This window comes from Mustela nivalis (assembly GCF_964662115.1).
Source record: "Mustela nivalis genome assembly, chromosome: 4".
NCBI classification, from domain to species: Eukaryota; Metazoa; Chordata; class Mammalia; order Carnivora; family Mustelidae; genus Mustela; species Mustela nivalis.
This window is the reverse complement of record NC_139023.1, coordinates 67,832,659-67,853,989: the sequence shown is the minus strand read 5'-3', so window position 1 is coordinate 67,853,989 and position 21,331 is coordinate 67,832,659. Positions and strand designations below refer to the sequence as shown.

Below are 21,331 nucleotides of genomic sequence, written 5' to 3'. Positions count from 1 at the left end.
GTGAAATAACAGGGCTGTTTCTGTGCCAGAAAATGGACAGAGAGCAAGGGACAGAAGGGAGGCGCCGACGTGAAGACCCACAGGGCAGAGTGAAGCCGCTGGCGAGGACCTACAGCCTCAGAGCCGCAGCCTGAGCGCCCAATGCAAAGGCAGGAGGAGGGGACCGAAGACATCTAGAAGAGGTGAGGTGCGGTCTCCCCTGGCCTCCAGGCAGCCTTTCAGCAGCCTGTGTTGTGGCATGGGGAGGAACAACAGCTGTGAAAAGCCCACTGCTCACATTTACTGCTGACCTCTCCTGGGAGAGTCTCTAAGATGCACCCATTGAGGCATCTCAGGGTCTGCAGGCAGGTGTGAGTGCAAATGGTACAAGACTGACAGTCTTGTAGCACTTTCCTCCTCTGGCTCATGCCCACCTGGTGTCCAGTGTCCAGGGCTACAAAGGGGCTGCCAAGCATGGGAGGCCTATGGGCAGGACGTCCGCCTGATGGCAACAGTGGACATGTCCCCTCTGAGTGCAGCTTCTCATGGGCCTGAGGACAGGAGGGTGGTTGGCCTTGGGGCCCAGCTTGGGCAGAGCTGGTAGTTGGGCTGCCAGTTGGGGGACTCTTAGGGCCCTCTTATCTCCTAATGTGGGCGGTCAGCAGGTAGAGGGTCCCTTTTCCAGGCTGTCAGGGCTGTCCCCTCAGCCAGGCACTGTGCTCAGGCAGCCTGCCCCTCTTGTCTTCCCTTGTCTCTTGCGACCTCCCTCCCTCAGGGGTTACCTCCTTTGGGGTTTCCTGTAGGTGAGACTCGTGTGTGCTCTTTTAGCAGGAGTCTCGTGAGGGGTGCTGTGTCCTTTGTGGCATGACTCCAGGAGGCACAGCTATCTGTCTCTCATCTGATGCCCACCTGGGTATTAGCTGGTCACTCGGGAAGTGATGTCTACACAGTGCTTCTACCTGGAGGCCCTGCTGTCTCTGCCTGAGAAGTGTTTGGTGGAGGCGGGGGGGAGGGGTCTTTGAGACTCTTTGAATCTTCCTTTCCTCAACAAAGCCTCCATTGGTGATTCCCGAGGAAACTGTCACTGCGGTTTCTGTGGGGGCTGGTGACTTCTACTTCCATGTGATCAGCTCACCTTCTGGAAGGAAGAACATCTCATGAACTTCATTTGGTGTTATTCTGTTGATAATGATCTGATTCATTCTGTTCGCCTGATGAGAGTGACTCCTTATCTTGAAGCCCCAGTTGTTCTCAGTGTAGCCGATGGAGCCCTTGGAGCCGGGGCCAGGTCCACTTGGGCCCAGTTCTATTACATTCCCAGCCCGGCCTTATGTGAGCCATGTGCCTGTGCCCCCATGAACCTCACGACAGACGACAGTGTGTCCAAACTGGGACCTGGGCCACCAAGGAGCACTTACTCCCAGGCCCTTCCAGTGGACAGAACTGGGAGGTAGGTGTGCGAGTCCACACGCATAGGCACACACACGTCTTCATCTCCGTACCTACGTGCTCACTAAGCATGAGCTCACACTGACCCCATTCCTCAAAGGGGCCAGAGGCCCTGTCTATGCCAGAGTGACCTGAGACTTTGCTTTGGCTTTACAAGTTTTCATGTTGCCCTTGAGCTGGGGCCGTGCTAATCTGCTCTGTATCATTCTAACTTTAGTATATGTGCGGCCAAAGCGAGCCCTGTTTTGTCTTTTGTTTGGCAGCTCAGTTAACTTGGTGTTTGGGAAGAAATGTCATTTCTGAGCATGTTACAGTGGGATAGGAATATTTGTGTGTCCCGTATCCTTAGTGGCTGGCGTATAAACTGCTCAATAGAAGGTTGAGGACATGAGAACAGTGCTCAGCTGGGGCCAGCGTGGGGCCTCACGCAAGATTTCCATGTCAACAGGCAGGCCCCTGTTTTCTGCTCTGCTTCGCTTGGGTTTCCTTCTCTCCTTTTATTTCCTACTCCACAAAGTGGTTCTGGGTTCCCCGAGGGTCAGCTACTTGACTGGGCCTCAGTGCACACACTTGCCAAAACCAGAGTACAAATCCACATCGGTTGAGAGCGAGTCCATCTTCCCCAGCTGAGGCTAGTTGGCTTGTAGAAACCCCTGTGAGAACGTTCCCCCAAGCTCTGTTTCATCTTTACTAGATTCCTAGTAACATCAGTGAGCCCCAGCCCACAGACACAGCTGGCTGCGAGGGAGGTGGGAAGGGCCCTGTCCCATGGGTACTGCGTGTCTTTTGAAGGGAGGAGAGATGTGGGTGAACAGCCAGAAGTATCTGCTTTTGTCTCATGTTCGACGCAAGTCCTGAGTAGGACTGCGGTATAGACACACTCCGTTCTGTACGTATGCTAGCCTTGCAGGCCGGCCGGTGGCAGTCACTTGCTCTGGTAGTTTGTTGGTTCCAACAGTGCCCCTCCAGACTGCTGCTTCCTCCAGGGCCTTCGCCTCCTCATCCAGCCACAAAGCCCCAGCCAGGCCCCCAGCCACACTCACTGTGCAGGCACGGCCAGCACTTGCCCTTGGGCCTCACACAGAGGGAAGTGGGTCTCAAGTCCTCTGCATGGTTTGCTTGCTTTTCCCTTTTCACGAACAGCGCTGAGCCATGAGTGTCCTCGCCTGGTGGCCTGGGAGCCATGTGCATGGTGCGGCCAGCCAACCTCAGAGATGCCCTTGACTCTGATGTGTCTGTTTCTGGTCTTTATTCAGAGCTCTGTTAGTGACGCTCACTTGGAGAACATTCACTCCGTGAGTATCCACCGGAGCAGCATTCCGTGTTGGGTTCCTACTGCTGCTCTAACAAAGGACCAGCAGCACGAGTGCGTCATCTGACAGTCCCAAAGGTCAGAAGTCAAGGTGCCCACAGGCCTGACTCCTTCTGGCTCCAGGCGAGAATCGTGCTTTGTCTTTGCCAGCTTCTGGGGCACCTGCACCTTTGGCTGCACCTTCAAGCCTACACCCTAGTATCTCCCAGTCTCTCTGCCTCTGACCCTCCCACTCCCTATTTCAGGGCTCTGTGATGACATGGGGTCTTTGGGGTCATCTGGGACCATTTCCCGTATGAGGTGACATACAGGTTTGGGGGTAAGATGTGGACATCCCCAAGAGCTGCTGTAACTCCTAGCATAGCTCAGGCGATACAGTGACAAAACCAACCCTGTGGTCTAGGGAGAGACAGGTGACCTGGGGGCAGAGCCAGGTACAGTGGTGTACCTCCCCGACCCTGAGATAGAGATGTCACGTCAGCACTTTGGCACACAGATGTTTGGGCTTTGATGATGTGTGTGCAACACTGATGTCCTGTGGGACAGTGACGGGGATCGGCAGGTGGCCTTAGGAACCCCCAGTTCTGGGACTGGGTTGTGCTGGGCCAAGAGGCTACTGTTGTGCTGGGCCAAGAGGCTACTGAGGCCCCAGGAAGGGTGAGGTCCAGGGGCTGGTTGGATTTCCCTTGGACAGGGCAGAGAGTAGGGGAGGAGGATCTGGAGCACCTGCTGGCTAAGTAAAATTGCTTTTGTAGCCAATTCTCGGTGGCAGTTTTCTGTCATTTGCCATTTTAAACAATTGCAGCAAACATCTTTTGAACTTGTCCCGTTATGAAGATAAATCTCTAGAAATGAGACGGCAGCCCTTCTGACCGTCTGCTTCCCTGGGACTGGTCAGGACTGAATGTCAACTGAATATTGGAAATACTGCCTTCTGATGCTGGAATGACATGCAGGTATCACCTGCATTTGGACGTGTCCGTGGGCTGAGCATCTTTGCTTGTGCTTACTAGCTATTTCTGTGTGTCCACACTGAGGCCTCGTCGAGGGACTTTGCTTCTCACTCAGGTTGGGCCAGAGTCCCTCAGGGTCACTGACATCCCTCAGGGTCATTCTTCCCCGAGCTTGCCAGAGGAGCCAGGTCACTCTAGCAGTGACCCCGCAGCCTCCTGTCCCTGCCCCAGCACAGGTGGCCTGCTCCCCCAGCCTCTCTTCCTGTGGCTCCATGCATCTCCCGACTACACCCCCCACATGGCTCCCTAGATGGCCTTAGCTCAGTCCCAAGCAGGAGAGGGTTGGGAGAGCCCTAAGGGGGGGCAGTGTCGCAGTGGTTAAGGGGAAGTGGTCACACATTTGCAGAGTGCTGCCCATTGGGACAGTCCCGGTTCTCTGTGAGAAGACCTACAGCACTCCCTTCTATAGACGGGAAGCCGGGCCACACAGTTTCTATGGTGAGGACCTGGCCCTCCATCACGCTGAGCCCTTCTGTGCTGGAACTTGATTTACATTGGGCCTGAAACTTTGATGGAACACATGGGAGTATTTTGGGAGCATCTGGAGGGCGCAGTTGGGTATCCGACTCTTGGTTTTGGCTCACGTCGTGATCTCAGGGTCATGAGATTAAGCCCTGCATCAGGCTCCTTGCTCAGTGGGGAGTCTGCTGAAGATTTTCTCTCTCCCTCTGCCCCTCCCCCCATTCATGCTGTCTTTCTCCCTCTCTCTCTAAAAATAAATCTGGGGGGAAAAAGAAAGAAAGAAAGAAAGGAAGGAAGGAAGGAAGGAAGGAAGGAAGGAAGGAAGGAAAGAGAAAAGAAAGAAAGGAAGGAAGGAAGGAAGGAAAGAGAGAAAGAAAGAGAGAAAGAGAGAAAGAGATGGGACTATTTCAGATATTAGTTAATAAGTGATTTTCTCTTGCAGAAGCCAAAGATGTTGACCAGAAAGATTAAGCTCTGGGACATAAACGCCCACATCACCTGCCGCCTATGCAGCGGATATCTCATCGACGCGACTACGGTGACCGAGTGTCTGCACACATGTATGTGGGGAATATTCTAGAACATGGTCTTTGACAGCCATGGGGGGGGGGGTGCGACCAAGGTCTGTATACATGTATCTGGGGCATATTCTAGAACATGGTCTTTGACAGCCGTGGTGGGATGTGACTGCATACCCGTAGGCAGAATGCCTTAGAACGTGGCCTTTGACAGCTTCTAGCCTTGGGGTTTCTTGATCCTTGGGCTTGCTCTCCTTCCTTCCTTCCTTCCTTTCTTTTTTTCTTTCTTTCCTTCCTTCACTTCTCTTCTCTTCTCTTTTCCTTTTCTTTCTTTTCTTTTCTCTTCTTTCTTTCACCAAAACCTTTTAGCTCAAGCACAAAGCAAGACACAGAAGCAGGAATAAAGATTATCTTAAATCAAAAAAATTAGTTCAAATTTAAAAAAAAATATGGGTAGTTTCAGTAGAAATATTATTTAAGAAAGCCAAAAATAGGAAAAATTCAGTTATTTCCATGTAACAGCAAAACCAGTGTAACTGTGTTATGACAATATTCATTTTTAGTGGACAGAAATGCTTACTTTTTAAAATTTCCAAATGAATTCCTTAAACTTTCTGAAAGGGGAAATGTGGTTTGGCTCCTCGAGGCTGATGGGCTTGTGTTGTGCTATTTAGAAGACTCTTAGCTTGTGCTGGACTTGGGTGTTTTAAGCCCCATCTTGAGTGAACATTTAGCAGGTGTAGTTTACCCGAAGCTAGCCTTCATGACGGTGGCTGACGGGGCTAGGCAGGAACACCCTGTGGAGACAGGGTCTTTGCCCTAAGACCAGTGCCTGGAATGCAGGTGACTTTGGATCCTGTATTTTCTGCTTTAGAAAATAAAATATTTGCCAGTTTTGATAGAACTTTTATTATAAAGGTAATTATAGCTTTAAATTGTTATTCTCTGTTGAATTTTCTCAAATTTCGTTGTACACAGAAAAATCTCGTGATTTTTTTTTTAGACAAACATGAAAATTTTAAGTGTTAGCCCCTCTGGTGAGAATATTGGGATGAGACCCTGACGTGCATTCTAGTGATGTCTCCACTCTTGACCTCTGGGCACCCCCTCTCCCTCAGGTTCCTTGTCCCTCCTACCCTTACCCCTCAGACCTGCTGAGTGAGCACATGAGACTTCACCATGGTTGGTGAGACCCAAGAGGCAGGTGTCCCATCGAAGCAGCCACATGCGCGGTGGTGAGTGGGTCTGCGCATGGCCCATGTGCGAGCCAAGCCCAAGGAGGCGCCGGCATTCTGCTCTCGCTTTCTGACATGTGTGTGCTTTCGCAAACAGTCTGTCGGAGTTGCCTGGTCAAGTACTTGGAAGAGAACAACACCTGCCCCACGTGTAGGATCGTGATCCACCAGAGTCACCCACTGCAGTACATTGGGTAAGTGCCTCCAGGGTCCCTGGGCACAGCTTCTGGCCTCGTTCCCTGTCAAGGCCTTGCCCTGGCCTGTGTGCTTGGCCACCCTGCCAGCCAAGTCAGACCGGGGAGCACCGGGGCCGCTCCCACAAGTTTCTAGGAGTATTTGCTCAAATTGAATAATCTGAGGAACCTCAGGACCCACGTGGATTTCACTGGTTTTACACTGAACTGGCTGAAGTTTGCTCTATAGTGGGTAGCAGCCCTCGGCCTGCCTTTCTGTTATGGAACAAGTGGTTCTAGGCCCCTTGCTTGTGGCCTGCATCTTGCTTCTCACAGCTGGTGGCCCTCCATGTTGACCACTGCCACCTTCTTGGGTAAGGGGGGGCGTCTGGGTTGGCTTGTAGCTCTTATGTGGAGTTTTAAATGGCTTCCAGGTTTGAGGGACTGTCCTAAAGGAAATGAAAGCACTCCCCTACCACGGGGGAGCAGCAAAGGTAGGTCTGGAGATCTGTTCTGAACCACTCATAAGGATGTGCACAGGAGAGGTTTTAAACATGTGAGCAGCTGGCATCGGCGCAGCAAGAGGCCACTCCTAGATCAAGAGGTAGAAATCACCAGGCCCAGAAGACCCCGCCCAACAGCCCACTGTCCCCGGACAACATACCTTAGTCCCCTCTGTCCAGCTTACTACAAGGGGGACCAGTGGTGTGTTTGTACGCCTTTCCCTTGACCCATCCTGTTCTCCAGACCAGTTAGTTAATGTGGGATCCTGTGGCCGGGGCACATTGGGGTGTCCACAGCGGGCGCTCAGTGCTGCTCTAGGGTTTGCTGTATAGGTGTCTCTTCTTTGCCATCCCTAAGGACAGGGTGTTGGGATATAGAGCTCTCGTACCTTCCCATGCTCTCCTGGGCTGTTGTGGACTGCATTCTTGCCGTGTGGTGTGCTCTTGGCCCTGATTATCAATGAGCACCAGCCTGCTCCCAAATGTTACCTGGCCATTTGGGTTTCTGGGAAGTGTCTCTTCATATCTCATTTCATTTTTTCTACTGGGTTCTTTGTTTTATTTGTTCTGCTTTAAAGAAATGTTTCATATATTCTGGGCACTAATTGTTGGCAGTGTCTATGTATGTGTTTCCTGTCTTGGGGGGTGTAGCTTTGTAGAGCACATGGGGGCTTTCCTGATGTGAACTGTAGAAGGCAGGTGGTAGTAGGAGCTTCATGCCGGTGGAAAGCTGTAGAGACTCTGGCCCTCCCTCCCAGAGTTCCAGGGCCCCTTTCCTGTGCTCTGGGATAGGCAGGGTGTTCTGGAGAACAGAAACACTTTAGCAGTGCCGGACCGTGGTGTTCTAGGAACAGCCTAACCTATAACACAAGGAAGGGGGCCAGTGGAGTGGAGCTAGCCGGGTGCACAGGCCAGGGCCTGCCTTCTCTCTGTGTAGTGACGATGTAACCAGGGCCAGGGTGTTGAGGTGCAGAGGTAGGGGGAGATGCACAGCCCTGAGGCCTGTCATGGGCTCTGCGCTCCAGAGTGGCTCTTTCCTGCTAATCTTGTCCCTTACTCCTTGCCCTCTGTGCTCTGTCTGGAACTATACTGTTTTACCCATCCTAATGCCAGCTGTGCTGTTAGCTCAGAGCCTTCTTCCTGACATACCTTTGTCCTACACACTTGGCCCAGCTTCTGCTCTGATTCTGCTACAGTTTGACCGTGAGGTTGCCCCAAAGGAAGGGCCTTCACGTTTGGGCTGCGGCAGAGTGGGAAGAGGGCACTTAGGGTGGGGCAACAGGGCCTGGTGGCCCCATACTGGGCCCCAGACAGTGGCTCAGGCCTTAGGAGGTAAGATGATACCATGGGGTGCTGGCCGCAGACAGGTGTTGAGTCTGAGCTTCTAGGGTCTGGAGGATCTATGAGGCAGCTCTGCCCTTCCAAGCTTCAACTTCAAGCCGAGGACCTTGGCCATGTGGGCCATGTCAAGAGAGGAGTTAAGAGGGTGTGTGGCCTGTAGCGTGGAGTGTGAACATGAACCCTGCAAAGGAATTGGCTCTGTTTCAAAGGTTTGCCACAGCAAGAGCCTGAATGTAGCCGACACCAGGAAGAAGACCTTGTGCTGTTGTGCCTCCTGGCACCCTCCCCGAGGAGAGTCCGCTGAGCCCTCCACTCAGCGCTGTGGGTCTCTGGCCATGCAGGCAGGGCCTAGCCCAGTCATTTGGAGGACCCAGGGTAGAGCTCTTTGGCAGGTTCCGTCCAGCATCCTCTCCTTAGGGATCGGGTGAGCTTTCCGCAAAGCCAGTGAGGGTGGAGTCAGCAAGCAAGTGTGCTGCAGGCCAGTGGTGGTTCCGAATGCTTATCCATGTGCATGTGCCTGTCACCCATACACGCACGTGAATGTGAGCGTTGGGACGTGAAATGCATTTCTTAGTGTGTAGCATGATCAGAAGGGTTGAGAAACCCTGCGTCCGTCTGCCATGGGCTGAGTTGTTAGCCCATACGACAACAGTCGTAGAACTTTATAGAGTTATTGGAAGCAGTGAGCAGTGGTCTCTGCAGGACCCAGTCCCCCAGCATTTCTGGCAGAATTGTGAGCCTGGTGAGCAGCTGCCGTGTGCCCAGTCCTGTCCTAGCTCTCGCAGCTAAATGTCTGATCTGTGGAGCAGAGCTGTTTGTCAGTTGCTTACAAGGTACCTATCTGTGTTCTTAAGGTTTTCATTTTAATGGACGATGTTTGAAAACAGTTACTTCAATGTATTAATAATTTATGTTCAGAAATAACAAACTGGAGTAGTGTATTTGAGATACTGTGCTCATGTATCCTTTTCAGAAAACCTTCATAAGTAGATCATAAAGACCACCAGAAGGGCCTGATCTTAGCACCTTTTCTCTGCATTTTTGAGAATGTTAAAGAAAACTTCCTGTCTAGTGGAGACCCCAGGAAGCATCAGTGGACAAGACAGGTGTGCGGCTGGACAGACCACACCAGGCCGCAGCTCTGTGTTGGCTCCACATTTGGCAGGCAGGGGGCACTCATCCCCTAGAGGATCTTTGTGCCACCGCTGCTTGAAATGTTCTTAAGCTTCTAGAACCTGAATTAAATGATGCATTAATTCAGATCATATATAACTTCTGCTAGCACATTTTTTTAAGTGCAAACTAGAAGCAAAATTCAACCAAGATTTAGAATTTGCGATTGTGAATTTTGCTGTTGTAAAGGAAAAATGTGCCCAGGTGTTTTGGCTGACCTGACCTGTTGTATTCTTTTTGCCAGTCATGACAGAACCATGCAGGACATTGTTTACAAACTGGTTCCAGGCCTTCAGGAAGGTGAGTGTCAGAGTGTCTCTCTCAGACTGTGGAGTCTGTAGCACGGCCTCTGGGAGGCTTTCCTCAGGGGGTCCTGGACCTGGAGGGAGGCCCCTTCTGTGGCAGCAGCACCGCCTGTCTTGTCCCCAGGCTGAACTCACGAGTACCATGGTGCTGGTTTCTTCCACTGTCCTCCTCGCCAGCCACTGTGTTCAGAGGGGCTGAGTTGACCATGCAGCCTCTCTGGAGCAGCCTCCCTAATCGCAGACACACCACCAGTAGCCGGGGTGTCGATAAAGTTTACCTGCATCTAAAGTCCAATCTCATTAAGAATTAAAAAGAAACATTGTGTAGTATAAGTATGCTGGAAGTGGAAATAGCCGTTCTTTTTTTAAACTTTCCTGCAGTCCTGAACACAGAGAGTGTTGCTGCCCCTCTTTGTGGGGGTGATAAGGGGGCCATGGGGAGGGACATTGGCCTTAGGGTCCCACTCGGGATCCGAGGGTGCTGTGCTTGCTGATGAAATTCTGTACGTTGTCTTTCAGAGATAAAATATGGTAGGGATTCCTTTTGGCTGTTTTCTCCTTGTAATGTTTCAAAGGAGGGTTGTAATTGAATATACAGCTCACTGTGTAAGCTTAGAAGATACAGCTTTTCCAACAGTGCTGTTAGTCTTTTCTTCACCATTCACAAGGTCATTTATTATAAGAAGAATTTAAGATTCCTGAGTAAAATGTAGATGGAGACAGTCATCTTTTGATACCTCGAAGTTTTTAGTCCTAAAGCAAAGAATACATCAAAATAAAACACCAGTACCTTAAAAAATTTTTACAGAGTATTTTAAACACAAAAGCAGACAGAAGCACGTATCAAATCCCATGTGTTTATTACCCAGCATCCGCAGTTTCCCAGCTCACAGCGAGTCCTGTTTCATTGACTGCTCCCGCCCATCTTCTGCCAGAAGATAAGGTTCTTCTTAATATATGTAACCACAAAACCTTTATCAATCTAAGAAAATAATAGTAACCCCTTGGTATCAAAAAGCCAGTCAGTGCCAGCATTTCTAACCGCCTTGAGAACACCACATTTTCCAAGTTTGTTTTAGCTTGTTTCAGTCAGGATCCAGGTTAGGTCGCCCCCAGGCCGACTGCTCTGCGCCCTCCCGGCCTCTCCTGTCTCCAAGTCTGGACTTGCCGAGGGTACCCCGGTTCCTGAACCGGCGGCCTCTGCGGGCCTGACCTGATTCTGGCTCGTGTTTCTGGCAAGTCCCACTCCGGTGGTTATTCTGCCTGAACAGGTGCGTTTGGCCTATGTGTCCTGTTGCTGCAGCCACCCTGCACGCAGAGCGTCAGTCTGGGACTTGTTAGGAGCAGTCTGATCTGCCTCTTCTGATCTACCTCTTCCGGCCCGACCGGGCCGTGTACCGGGTAGACCACGTGCGAAGAGCCATACATCACTGCAGGGTTCCTGAGGCCCATTCACATCAACAGGCAGAACTGAGTTTGTCTTTCCTTTGTATACAGCCAGCCGGGCCTTCGGGCCCCTCCAGCCACCGTCAGTGGATGGAAACACATGCACGTGTTCACAGCGTGTAGGGGTCCTTGTCCTTTCTGAAGCCCGGGTGCTCCCATCCGTGGCCTCCGACAGCACCCCAGGAGTCTGGGGTGGCTCTGCTTGCCCAGCAGGCGGGTTCTGGGCTCCTCTTGGTGACTTCCTGTCCTCTCCCCACAGAGTCTGGGTGCCGTCCATGGGTGAGATGCCCAGCGACACGGTTATAACGGAGGTCTCGCTGGTGGAGACCATGCGCACGTGCGATAATGCCGGCTGACTGAGCCAGTCGCCCTCTCTCCCCCTTGGGCCGGGGTCTCTCTTCTGGCAGACCAGATGCTCAGCTTCTCTGGCCCTCAGACTTGCAGCCCCATGTTGCTCTTCACAAGAACAACACGGCTTTGAAACCCTCGACAGTGTGGCCACTGCCACGCTGCAGGCTGTCTGCAGCCCCTTTGTCATGTCAGCTGTGCCCACAGCTGCACACCTGATTTCTCAGGTGGAGGCCCCATTCTGGAGGCTGCACATGCTGCCGCCCAGGCCTCGGAGCTGCGCCTCTTCAGGTTCCACCCCCACTGCCGTCCTCTTGCCAGCTGTTTCTCTGTTCCCCGTAGACAAGGTCTTTGGTGGAGAATTTGTTTTTCAGTTGTCTTTTGTTTCCTTTTTTAATAATTTTTGAAAATCTGCCTTTGAAGAGGCCACATTTGCTCCTTGTCCTGCGTGCCACAGAGGCACTCACCAGGATGTGGGGCTCTGCCTGTCTGACGATGGCTGTGGGGGTCCTTTCGCTACTGAACTCCTCCTGACAGATACTTAGGACGTACCCATGGTTGGCTTTAACCGAAGGGAGGGGGTTTGCTGATCACCCTTTTGCATACTTTTATGGGAGTGGGTGAATATATTGGGCTTTATTCTGGAAGTAGAATCACTAGGCCAAGGGTTCTGCATTTTTATTTCTTTCTCTTGCCTCTTGGCCCTGCCTGGAGTAGGTAACGGCAAGCTGCAGGCCAGATCTGGCTTGCTGCCTGTCTTCACGGCGCTCATGAGCCAAGGACGTTTTTTACTTTTGTAAGGTTGGGAAAAGTCAAAAGAATAACATTTGTGATGTGAACGTTACATTAATTGAAATTCCATTGTCTGTTAAGTAGTGTTACTGGAGTGCAGCATGCTTACTCTTCTTTGTATCGTTTGTGCTAGCATCGCACCCAGAGCAGGCACTGGTGGCACACTGGGTGCTGGGGTTGGGGGGGAGGCCTCGCCGTTTCGTGCACAGTGGATCTAGAAACACAGGCATAGCTCGCCAGCTTTTCGAGAGCCATGTGCCACTGCTGACTCTGTTGTCCGCACCTACCCATCACGTCAGAACCCAAAGGAAGGAAAGTCTGGGCTCCAGATGCTGCCTGTTTAAGCCACAGGGATGCGTCAGTGGAGCTGTCCTCGAGAGCCAGTGGTGCCATGCTGAGCCACCGTGCGGGGGAAAGGAGCAGAACCAGACTGAATACACAGGAAGGAAAAAAAAATCTAAAATAGAGTAGCTCATCACAGCAGAATTTCTTCACAAAAATAAAAAGTGAAGATATGGCTGCAGTTGGAGTAGGTTTCTGACTGGCTGGTGTGTTAGCCAAACAGGGGAGCCATTTACCCTCAATCCAGTCTTGTTTGACACCAGCAGCCAGAGGACAGACTGGCTTTGGAGGGAGCTTCTGGGAGCTGCATCAGTTGTCGCAGAGGAAGCCAAGCTGGTGGTTCTGAGTGTCCAGTCCTCTCAGCCGTTTGCATGGGGAGCTTGCAGTGACCAGAGAAAACGTCTCTCTGAGTGGTATGCACGGAGCAGCTGCCACCGGGAATCTTCAAGGGGTTGAGAAACTTCCAGTCCAGTACAACCAGAAGTGGCATCTGCTCAGCTGTGTTCCAGCCAGCAGGAGCAGGAACATGTGTGGGGTGGGAAGATGCTCAGTTGGATGGACGAACTGCACCTGTGAAAATGGAAGGTGTCTGGGGGACGTCGTATTCGCCAACAGGAATACTGCTGAGATGACTCTTTCCTATGTCACTGGACCCGCGGTGTCTGCGGTGGACTTCATTCACTTTCAGATGTCACTATCCCCTGGCGTTGGAGGTCCTATCCAAAGCGGAGGTTAAATGTCCCGACTTTCCCTCCCACTCAGCCCTTTAAGGCTTCAGGCTGGCAAAGTGTTTGTGTGGTGGGGTTTGGAGCTGTGGGGAGAGGAAATTTTCAGAGTGGAAAAAAGCACCTTTAACGTTGAAGGACTTCAGAAAGTACCTTTTTCCAAAGACTCGACAATGCTCCTAATGAAGTCAGGCAGTGTGACTTGGGCGCAGACTCCCTGTGGTAAGGCGCTGCCCTCTGGACGTGGTGGTGTCAGAAGCGAGAGGAGGCAGGAGATCTCCAAGCCCATGTGAACTGGGAGCAGCCTTGCTTTCTGAGTTCTGGCTACAGGCCCAGGACCTCGACCTGAGTCCACATGTCAGAGTCCACTGACTGTGCTGCTTCCGTCCACCCTCCAGGAGGAGCAATGAGCCCTCAGTGTGATGGCGCCACAAGGGACAACACCGGGAGAAAAGGCCCCCCCCAGGGTTCTGGGAGCACACCCTCATTGATGCATGAGCCCAAGAGGTCATGTGCTTGTGGACTGATGCCAGCATTTCTGTGTGAAAAGAGATTTTCAAAAATGAAAATTTGTAAAATCTCATTTGAGATAAACATGCACAATCAGTTTTGATGATAAGGAATACTAACTTTTAACCCCGATTAAATCCCCCCCAAAAGAAGTCCGTTTCTCTTGTTAGCAGCCTGTGATACAAAAAACCGTCCTCAATTATAGTTTTAACCATATTTTGAAGTTTCATGACTGCTGGTTTCCAGTTCCTCACATGAAGAGGTTGGAAGTCACCACTCTGTCCTAACAAATAAGCTGAACAGACTGAGAAATCAGCCACTTTTCTTAGATTGTAAGAAGTGTGGACACAGGGGAAACTGCTGCCCCAAGATTGAAGAAACTGGATATGGGGGCCCTGGCTTCCCAGGTCAGAGGCTCCGGGGCGGAGCCCTCCCTGGGAACTGGTACAGGGCCAGAAGCCTGTAGTTGAGGAATTGCTGGAGGCTCCATGCAGACAAGTCAGAGAGAGAAACCTGCAGGAGGATCCAGTGTCATGAGCTTCGCCCCCAGGATCTCAACCACGGTCCCTCAGTGCTTCCGGCAGGGGAAGAAGAGGAGCCATTCAGCAGCACTTCTACCAAGGCCTGCCCACCGGGGAAACTAGCTGAGCGAGGGGAACTGGTCTTCCCACCCACAGTGCGAGAACACAACTGGGACGCGCTGACCAAGCCCAGAGTGGAGGCCCCGGCTGAGGATCACAGAGCCCTTCCCCTTCCCCACCCCCACCATGTCACTGAAGGCCTCTCCCTGGCACATCGCAGCTGGCTCACCAGAAAACATGACAAGGCTCACTGAAAGACAGAAGCAGAGTTTCAGGACACAGAACAAGCACCAGAACCAGGCATGGCAGGGATGTGGGAATTGTCAGACTGGAATTGAAAACAAACGCAACAAATATGCTAAAGGCTCCAATGGGTAACATGGACCAGGATAGCTAGGCAGTGTAAGCAGAAGGACGGAAACACTAAGGAAGACGCTAAAAGAAATGCCAGACATAAAACCACAGTAGCAGAAATGAAGAAAGCCGCGGGCCAATTAGTAACACGACTTGTGTAGGGTTGTGTCAACAGAAGCTAACCAAAATCAGAGTCTCCCAAGGATGAGCGACTGCCGCAGAGGTGTACCGCACATGGGATGGGAACACAAGAAGCAGAGGAGAGAGAGAAGGAACAGCAGAAACACGTGAGCTGATCATGACTGAGATTTTCCCCAAACTAACATCGGACACCAAATCCCGGACCCCGGACGCTCAGAGAACACCAGTCAGGATCAGTGCCAGGAACGTGAGACCTATGCATATCATTTTCCAGCTACAGAGTAATCAGACTAAATGAGGCCGAGGGAGAAAACACCTTATTACAGAGGAGCAAAGGTAAAAATCCACCTGACTTCTCCAAAGCCACACCAGCAAGGAGACCGGAAAGTCCAGTGTTTGGTGTTGAGAGAAGAAACCACTGGCCAGAGTTGTGTGTCCTGCAGAAGGCAAGGAGAAATAGCTTCTCTGGGAGCCAGAGGTCTCCGGAACTTGTCGGAACGCATAAGTAGTTCTTCCGAGACGAGGAGGTGCCAGAGGTTGGAAACTTTGACTCACATGAAGGAAGGAAGAGCATCAGAGAAGGGATCGTGAAGGTAAAGTGGACCTTTTTTCTTCATCTGACAGATGACAGTTTATTCAAAAGAAGAGCCAGAATGTACTCATTATACTTACATAAAACATTTGCCTTCTCCCCGGTTCCAGACCTGCCTATGTCATACCTCGGCGTTGCTGCGTAGCTCACACAGCCCCAGTGTCCACTGCGTCTGACGACGGGATGCTTGCCAGCCCCTGGGCTAGTGCTCCACATGGGGTGTTCGGTCCGAGTGGTGCACGTGGATGTCCTTGTCTCAGGCCGGCTCCGGGGGCAGGGGGAGCGGGTTTCAACCTGAGTGTGAAGTCGGCCATGGGACCCCATACGTGCCCACGTCATTGAGGAGGCCTTGAGAGCGGCAGGGAAGGACACGGACTCGGGCCCAGTATGGCCTTGCGTCACTGCCCTGGATTCTCCTAGATCCTAGTTATACCAGGATCTGTAATTTTTGTAAAATTTTATAAAACTATTTTATAAAATTTATTATTTTATAAATTTATTTTTATTTATAAAATTATTTTATAAAATGTATTATTTTATGAATTGTAAAATTGTAATTTTTATAAAAAACGAGATCATGCTACACAGTCTTTTCCATGATGGCCTACTGTGCTTGTTCCACACCAATAATAGGACCTTGGGGCGCCTGGTGGCTCATTCGGTTGCGTATCAGACTCATGACTTCGGCTCAGGTCATGATCTCAGGGTTGTGGGATCGAACCCTGCACCAGGCTCTGTTCTCAGTGGAGAGCCTACTTAAAATTCTTTCCCTATCCCTCTTTCTCTGCCCCTCCCTCACTCACCCATGTGCTTGCTCACTCTCACGCTCACTCTCTCCCTAAAATAAATAACTAAATCTTAAAAAAAAATATGACTTACATCTTTTTTTTTTTTAAGTAGGCTCCACACCCAGCATGGAGCCCAATGTGGGGTTTGAACTTACAACCCCAAGATCAAGACTTGAGCTGAGATCAAGAGTCGGTCACTTAACCAACTGACGCACTCAGATGCCCCCAATCAGTATCATTTTTAGTGGCTACACGGTATTCTGCTGAGCAGAAGGCCTTATCCCAGGGTAGCAGATACATTAGGTTTATCTCACATGTTGACTGTCCGTGTGGATGGCATCTCGGACGGAGTGTTGAGAAGGATTCTGAGGCTTTCTTGGCCTCGCCCTTCTGTCAGGCCCAGCCCCCATTCAGACTTGTTTCTGGCCCTTCAGTGTTGTGAATAAGGCCCCAGGGACTGTGTGCCTCCCCGTCTCCTTATGCACTAGGGTGGTTACTCTTTAGGACGGATTACCGGCAGAATTTTGGGGGCCAGCGGTTAAGTTTTTAAATAGTTTTAAATAGCAAGTTACCTTGCTGAAAATTTACCCCAAGGGACATTTGTGTGCTGATCTGTTCCTGACATGGAGTATTAATTTCAATATTCCATTCACTCTGAGAGGTGAAAAATTTTGAATGACAATTAAAACAAGGTATTGGAAGCAGTGTCATTTGCGAGAACTCTTGCGCTCTGAACGGCGGGACGGCGCTGTACTTGGAGAAGCTGGTGGGAGTGGCCTCACGCCGCAAGCCCTGCTCTTCACACCTTTATTGCTAAGCTAGCTTGAATATGTCTATTTCATTTCTTTCTGAGCTAATCCCAAATTTTCCAGACCAGTCTTCTGGTTTGGCACTTTGCCGTATATGGTTCCAGCACCCCATGTTTCCCTCTAGGCAGTAGAGCCGTCCCTTTAGTTCTGAGGGGCGGCCACTTTGTGCCTGAGCCTTTTGTCCCCCTGTACCCATGTGCTTCTGCGGAGCATCAGTGCACGTCCAGGTTGTGACCAAGATGTATTCCTGGCCCCATGGAGCTTATGCTATAGGGGAGGACACGGGTGCAGGTAAAAAGTGCAACAGAGTGTTACAGGGTTAAGTATACAGAAGTGTTTTTCATAGGCTATTAGTTTGAGCAGCTTGGGTTTAAAGTTTCTTTGCTGCCTGCCGTGGGGCCCCGAATAATGATTAATTGCTTCGTTGTCTGGGTGTATGGTTTACAATCCTTTTCTGCTCAGAGTCAGCCTTTCAGCCTGCTGCCCCTGCCCTCTCCTGGCCTGGCTGCCACTCTGCATGGGGGGCTTCCTCTGGTGCAGCCGGCAGCAACTGGCCTGCCAACCCCCCGGGAGTAGGGGTGCTGGCTGACATCACTTCTGAGGAGCGGACTGGAAGGCAGTGTGGTGGCAAGGCTTCTGCCCCCAAAGGAACCTTCCTGCGGGTTGAGGGGCAGCTCCACTGCCTCCCCAGGATTCTGTGAGCCGTGATGGCATGCCACAGACACCAGGGGCCACTCTTTACCCCGTGCTGGCACCCCTGGGGTGGCCCTCTGTAGCCGGGAGAGGACACTGCACGTCAGCAGCACTCGGAAAGCCCGAGTCTGTCACTGAGCCGCCCAGCGGTCCGCGGGTCCTGTATGCTGGCCACTGAGGAGTCCTAGAACATTGAGCAGATGCCCTGTGCTGAGAATGGCAGTCTTGGGTCTGAGGGTGGGGAGTGGCCTGCAGCTTGCGGTCAGGGGTCTGTGCGTCCCCATGCCCTAGTGCTGGCAGTTTCAACCTGGTGCCCAGTGCGTCCTCCAGTCAGGGCTCCATGGCTCTGAGGTTCAGAGGGTGACAGTCCAGAGTTGTCTTCTCGTTAGTGGCAGCCATCAAAACCCTCCAGATCCAGATCTGTTGTTTGCTTCACATGACATTTGTGAACAGAATTTTCATGTGATTCACTCCCTTCTTAAGATTAAGATCTTGTATATATTCATTTTCAATAGCGGAAATGAGGAAACAGAGGGAATTCTACCACAAGTTAGGCATGGAAGTGCCTGGAGATATCAAGGGGGAGACCTGTTCTGCAAAACAGCACCTAGATCCCCATCGGAACGGTGAGTGGGCTCCGGCGTGCCTGCAGCCAAGGCCGGGCTTTGGTATGAACCTCTTTCTCAGGATGCCCTGTGCCCCCTCCACAGTTTGTGGTACAACCTGGGAGTTTCTGGGGCCCAGCTGAGAAACGGGAGACAGAGGGTCCCCCATGAGTACCTGGAGGTGGGGTGCTGTGCAGGTGGGCCTCCTGAGACTTCCCTTCAATTTGTACTGCTTCAGTGCAAAATTAGTGATATTTTCAAGTTGGTAGAAATTAAAACAAATTATTCAAGTATTTCATGCCAGGGTGTTTTTCTAGTGACCCACAGCGGTTCCTGAGAAGTTTCTAGACTACCCTGTGTATGTTTAACAATGTTAGAAGAAAGGAGAGGTCCTGTCTGGCCCTGAGGAAAGGCATGGTCTGCATGCTGCACCCCTGTGGAGGCAGAGGGAGGCAGTTGTGGGCTGTTTGGGAAGCCAGGGGTCTTGTCCCAGCCACTTACTTGTAAAAGCAGTGTTGGAACGATAAAGATTGTAGGGGCCCTGTGCTACCTAGTCGGTAGTTGTATATTAAGCATTGAGTAGTATTGGGTGCGAGGGTTTCTCTGCCCCTTTCACTGCCCCCACCAGCCTTTGCCTGCTATGTCCTTGTACACACACTTGAAGGGACACCGTGTTTTAACAGGTGCCCTGTCCAGCTCTCCCCAGTTTCATATCCTTTTGAAGGTGCAGCTGTCTTATTTGAATGAATTTTTATAGCATTTTGAGTATAGTGTACAGTTTAAAAAAAATAATGGTTTGACATTCTGGGTTTCGTAATATAATATCTCCTGTTATTGCTGAAAGGTGAAACCAAAGCAGATGACAGTTCGAACAAAGAAGCAGCAGAAGAGAAGCAGGAAGAGGACAATGACTACCACAGAAGTGACGAGCAGGTGGGTGCTGCCGCTGTGTGTGCACTGTGGTGGGCTTCAGAAAATCCTAACTACCCCAGGGGATGTTTCCTCCATTTACAGAGAAAAGGCCAAGTAGCCAAGAAAGTTGACACATTCAAATGTCAACATGTTTCCTTAGATTTTCCTTCTTTATCTTTTCTTTTTAATTGCCAAAGTGATAAATGCTCACTTTAAAACATTTTAAATATAAAGCAATTGAAGTCCACCGTCTGCACATTACTGCCCAGGTAGGATAATCCCATGTCAGGCGTTCTGTGCACCTGCACATACAGTATCAAGATCTACAGTCCTGCCTGTGTTAGAGGAAAGGAAACAACGCAGCATTGAGGGATCTGTGCATCCGCCACGCAAAAAGGAGAAGGAAACAGTCACAGAGATGCTGTAAAAGCTTGTGATCCAATCTCATACCCATGGTACTGGGCCTTTCCATAGGATACCCTGCCTGGAAAGCTCTCACAGTCATCATACCGAAATTAGAATCATCTCGTTAACGTGAAAGACAGGAAAGTGCACAGTCTCAGCTGTTACTCAGCATGGCTCGGAGGACTCCAGGCACTCACTGAGACAAACCGAGATGTGTGTGACACAGCAGAACGCTGTCCCTCTCACATTGTCTTCACATAACCTAAGACTGTCCGTGGGGGCAGTAGTAGAACTTGTTGCTTGTCAGGGGATGAAATCATCTCGGGGGGAGGGGGGCTCATCACAGGACTGAGAAAAACTTAAGAATATTCTAATAAGAAATTGTGTGAGGCTAAATGAAGTGAGGCTAAATGAAATGTTATGGAAAAACATAAGAAAAAACCTGAATAATCAGGTGTTAGGTTATTTTAGAAAGATTTATTTATGTACTGGAGAGAGCGCCTGCGGGGGTGCAGGGAAGGCCAGAGGGACAGGGAGAAGCTCGGGCAGACTCCCCTCCGTGCTTCTCACAACCGGAGCCGAAACCAAGAGTCGGATGCTCAGTGACCGAGCCACCGGCCCCAATAATTATTTAGATTTAACAAAAGGTAGTATGGGTTTGTGTGGGCTTTTGCTCATACTATTGGGTATATCCCATCTTCCTGTTTTGTGGAGTCTGTGTTTCTTCTGGAGGGACCGAGCATCCCTCTTCACGTCTTTTCAGAGAGGGTGTGTGCATAATGAATTCTGAGTCCCTCCATGTTTCCCATACGGGGCTGCATGATACTGTGGCTGGGTGTCAGATTCTAAATTAGGAATAACTTTGAAGACAAACACTTCCTTCTTCTGTCACTCAGATGACTTGACTGAATTGTGCACTTTTCACACTAAGCATGAGCAAAAGAAAAAGAAAAACAGCTAAGGGAAGTGCGAGCCCCCAAGTCTGAGACACTAACAGGCCGGAGTCCTCAGGCCCAACGCTGACACTCGATGCTCCTCAGGGTTTACTGCTCTTGAACTGTGGCTGGGCTACAGTCCTAGGTATTTGTTCACAGAGAATCCTAATGCCTGGCGCGATTCTGAATTTATTCCTTATAGAGCACCTGTGGTGTTTCCATCCGCTGGAAGTGTTGCTCAGACACCTTGATGGCTCAGTGCCCTAACCCTTTCGCTGCCCTCTCTGCCCTCTGCCTTTGTCCCTGTTCCCACCCTTGTCCAGAGCACGTTTCTCCCTGCCGATAGGACAGGACAGCGCCCACCCTGGGCTGCTCCCAGGTGGGCCTGAGGAAAGCACATATTCTGGTGCTCTGGTGAGTCACTAGAGTAAACATAAGAAAATTAGAATATACACCTACTTTTAGGAAGAATTTGGCCCTCCTATAAGGCCCATATTCTGCCTGCTTTTGAGCAAATGGGCTGTTCATCCCGAGGTGCTGTTGACCTGTGGAGTTCCCTGCACAAACAGCCACAGGAGGTTTGTGAGAGCTTCGAACCGTTGGGCAGCATGGCCACAGCCCCATTCCCTGCTCACTTGGGAAGCACACACTGAGCCCAGCATGGCTGGGTGTGATGTCCAGGCCCCAGAGAGGAGGATCCAGAGCCAGTCTGGAGATGCCTGCCCCACCCAGGTTTGGGGGATGCTGGGTGCAGTGTGCACCTGTTCTGTACTGGTGGCCAAGGGGGTGGCCTCAGCCCTGTGGGACAGTGGAGGGGGGAGGCTGGGCACCACCCCACAAGCCCTGAGCACCCACCCTGTCTGGGCCCTACCCTGCTCCCAGCTGGTGAG

At 51.0% G+C, this 21,331-nt stretch overlaps 1 protein-coding gene across 3 annotated transcripts in view; it reads left to right on the top strand.

Moving 5' to 3' along the window:
* PCGF3 (polycomb group ring finger 3) overlaps positions 1–21,331 on the top strand; it is a 52,391-nt gene that overhangs the window by 16,330 nt on the left and 14,730 nt on the right. The window contains exons 3-9 of one of the 3 annotated variants that reach the window (XM_082727223.1): positions 30–182; positions 2,572–2,723; positions 4,658–4,775; positions 6,066–6,162; positions 9,403–9,458; positions 18,100–18,210; positions 19,034–19,122. In XM_082727223.1, the coding sequence (XP_082583349.1) occupies positions 2,643–2,723; positions 4,658–4,775; positions 6,066–6,162; positions 9,403–9,458; positions 18,100–18,210; positions 19,034–19,122 (552 nt within the window). In that variant the 5' untranslated portion in view covers positions 30–182; positions 2,572–2,642. The remainder of the gene's footprint in view (positions 1–29; positions 183–2,571; positions 2,724–4,657; positions 4,776–6,065; positions 6,163–9,402; positions 9,459–18,099; positions 18,211–19,033; positions 19,123–21,331) is intronic. The other 2 variants (XM_082727224.1, XM_082727222.1) reach the window with 2 other exon arrangements.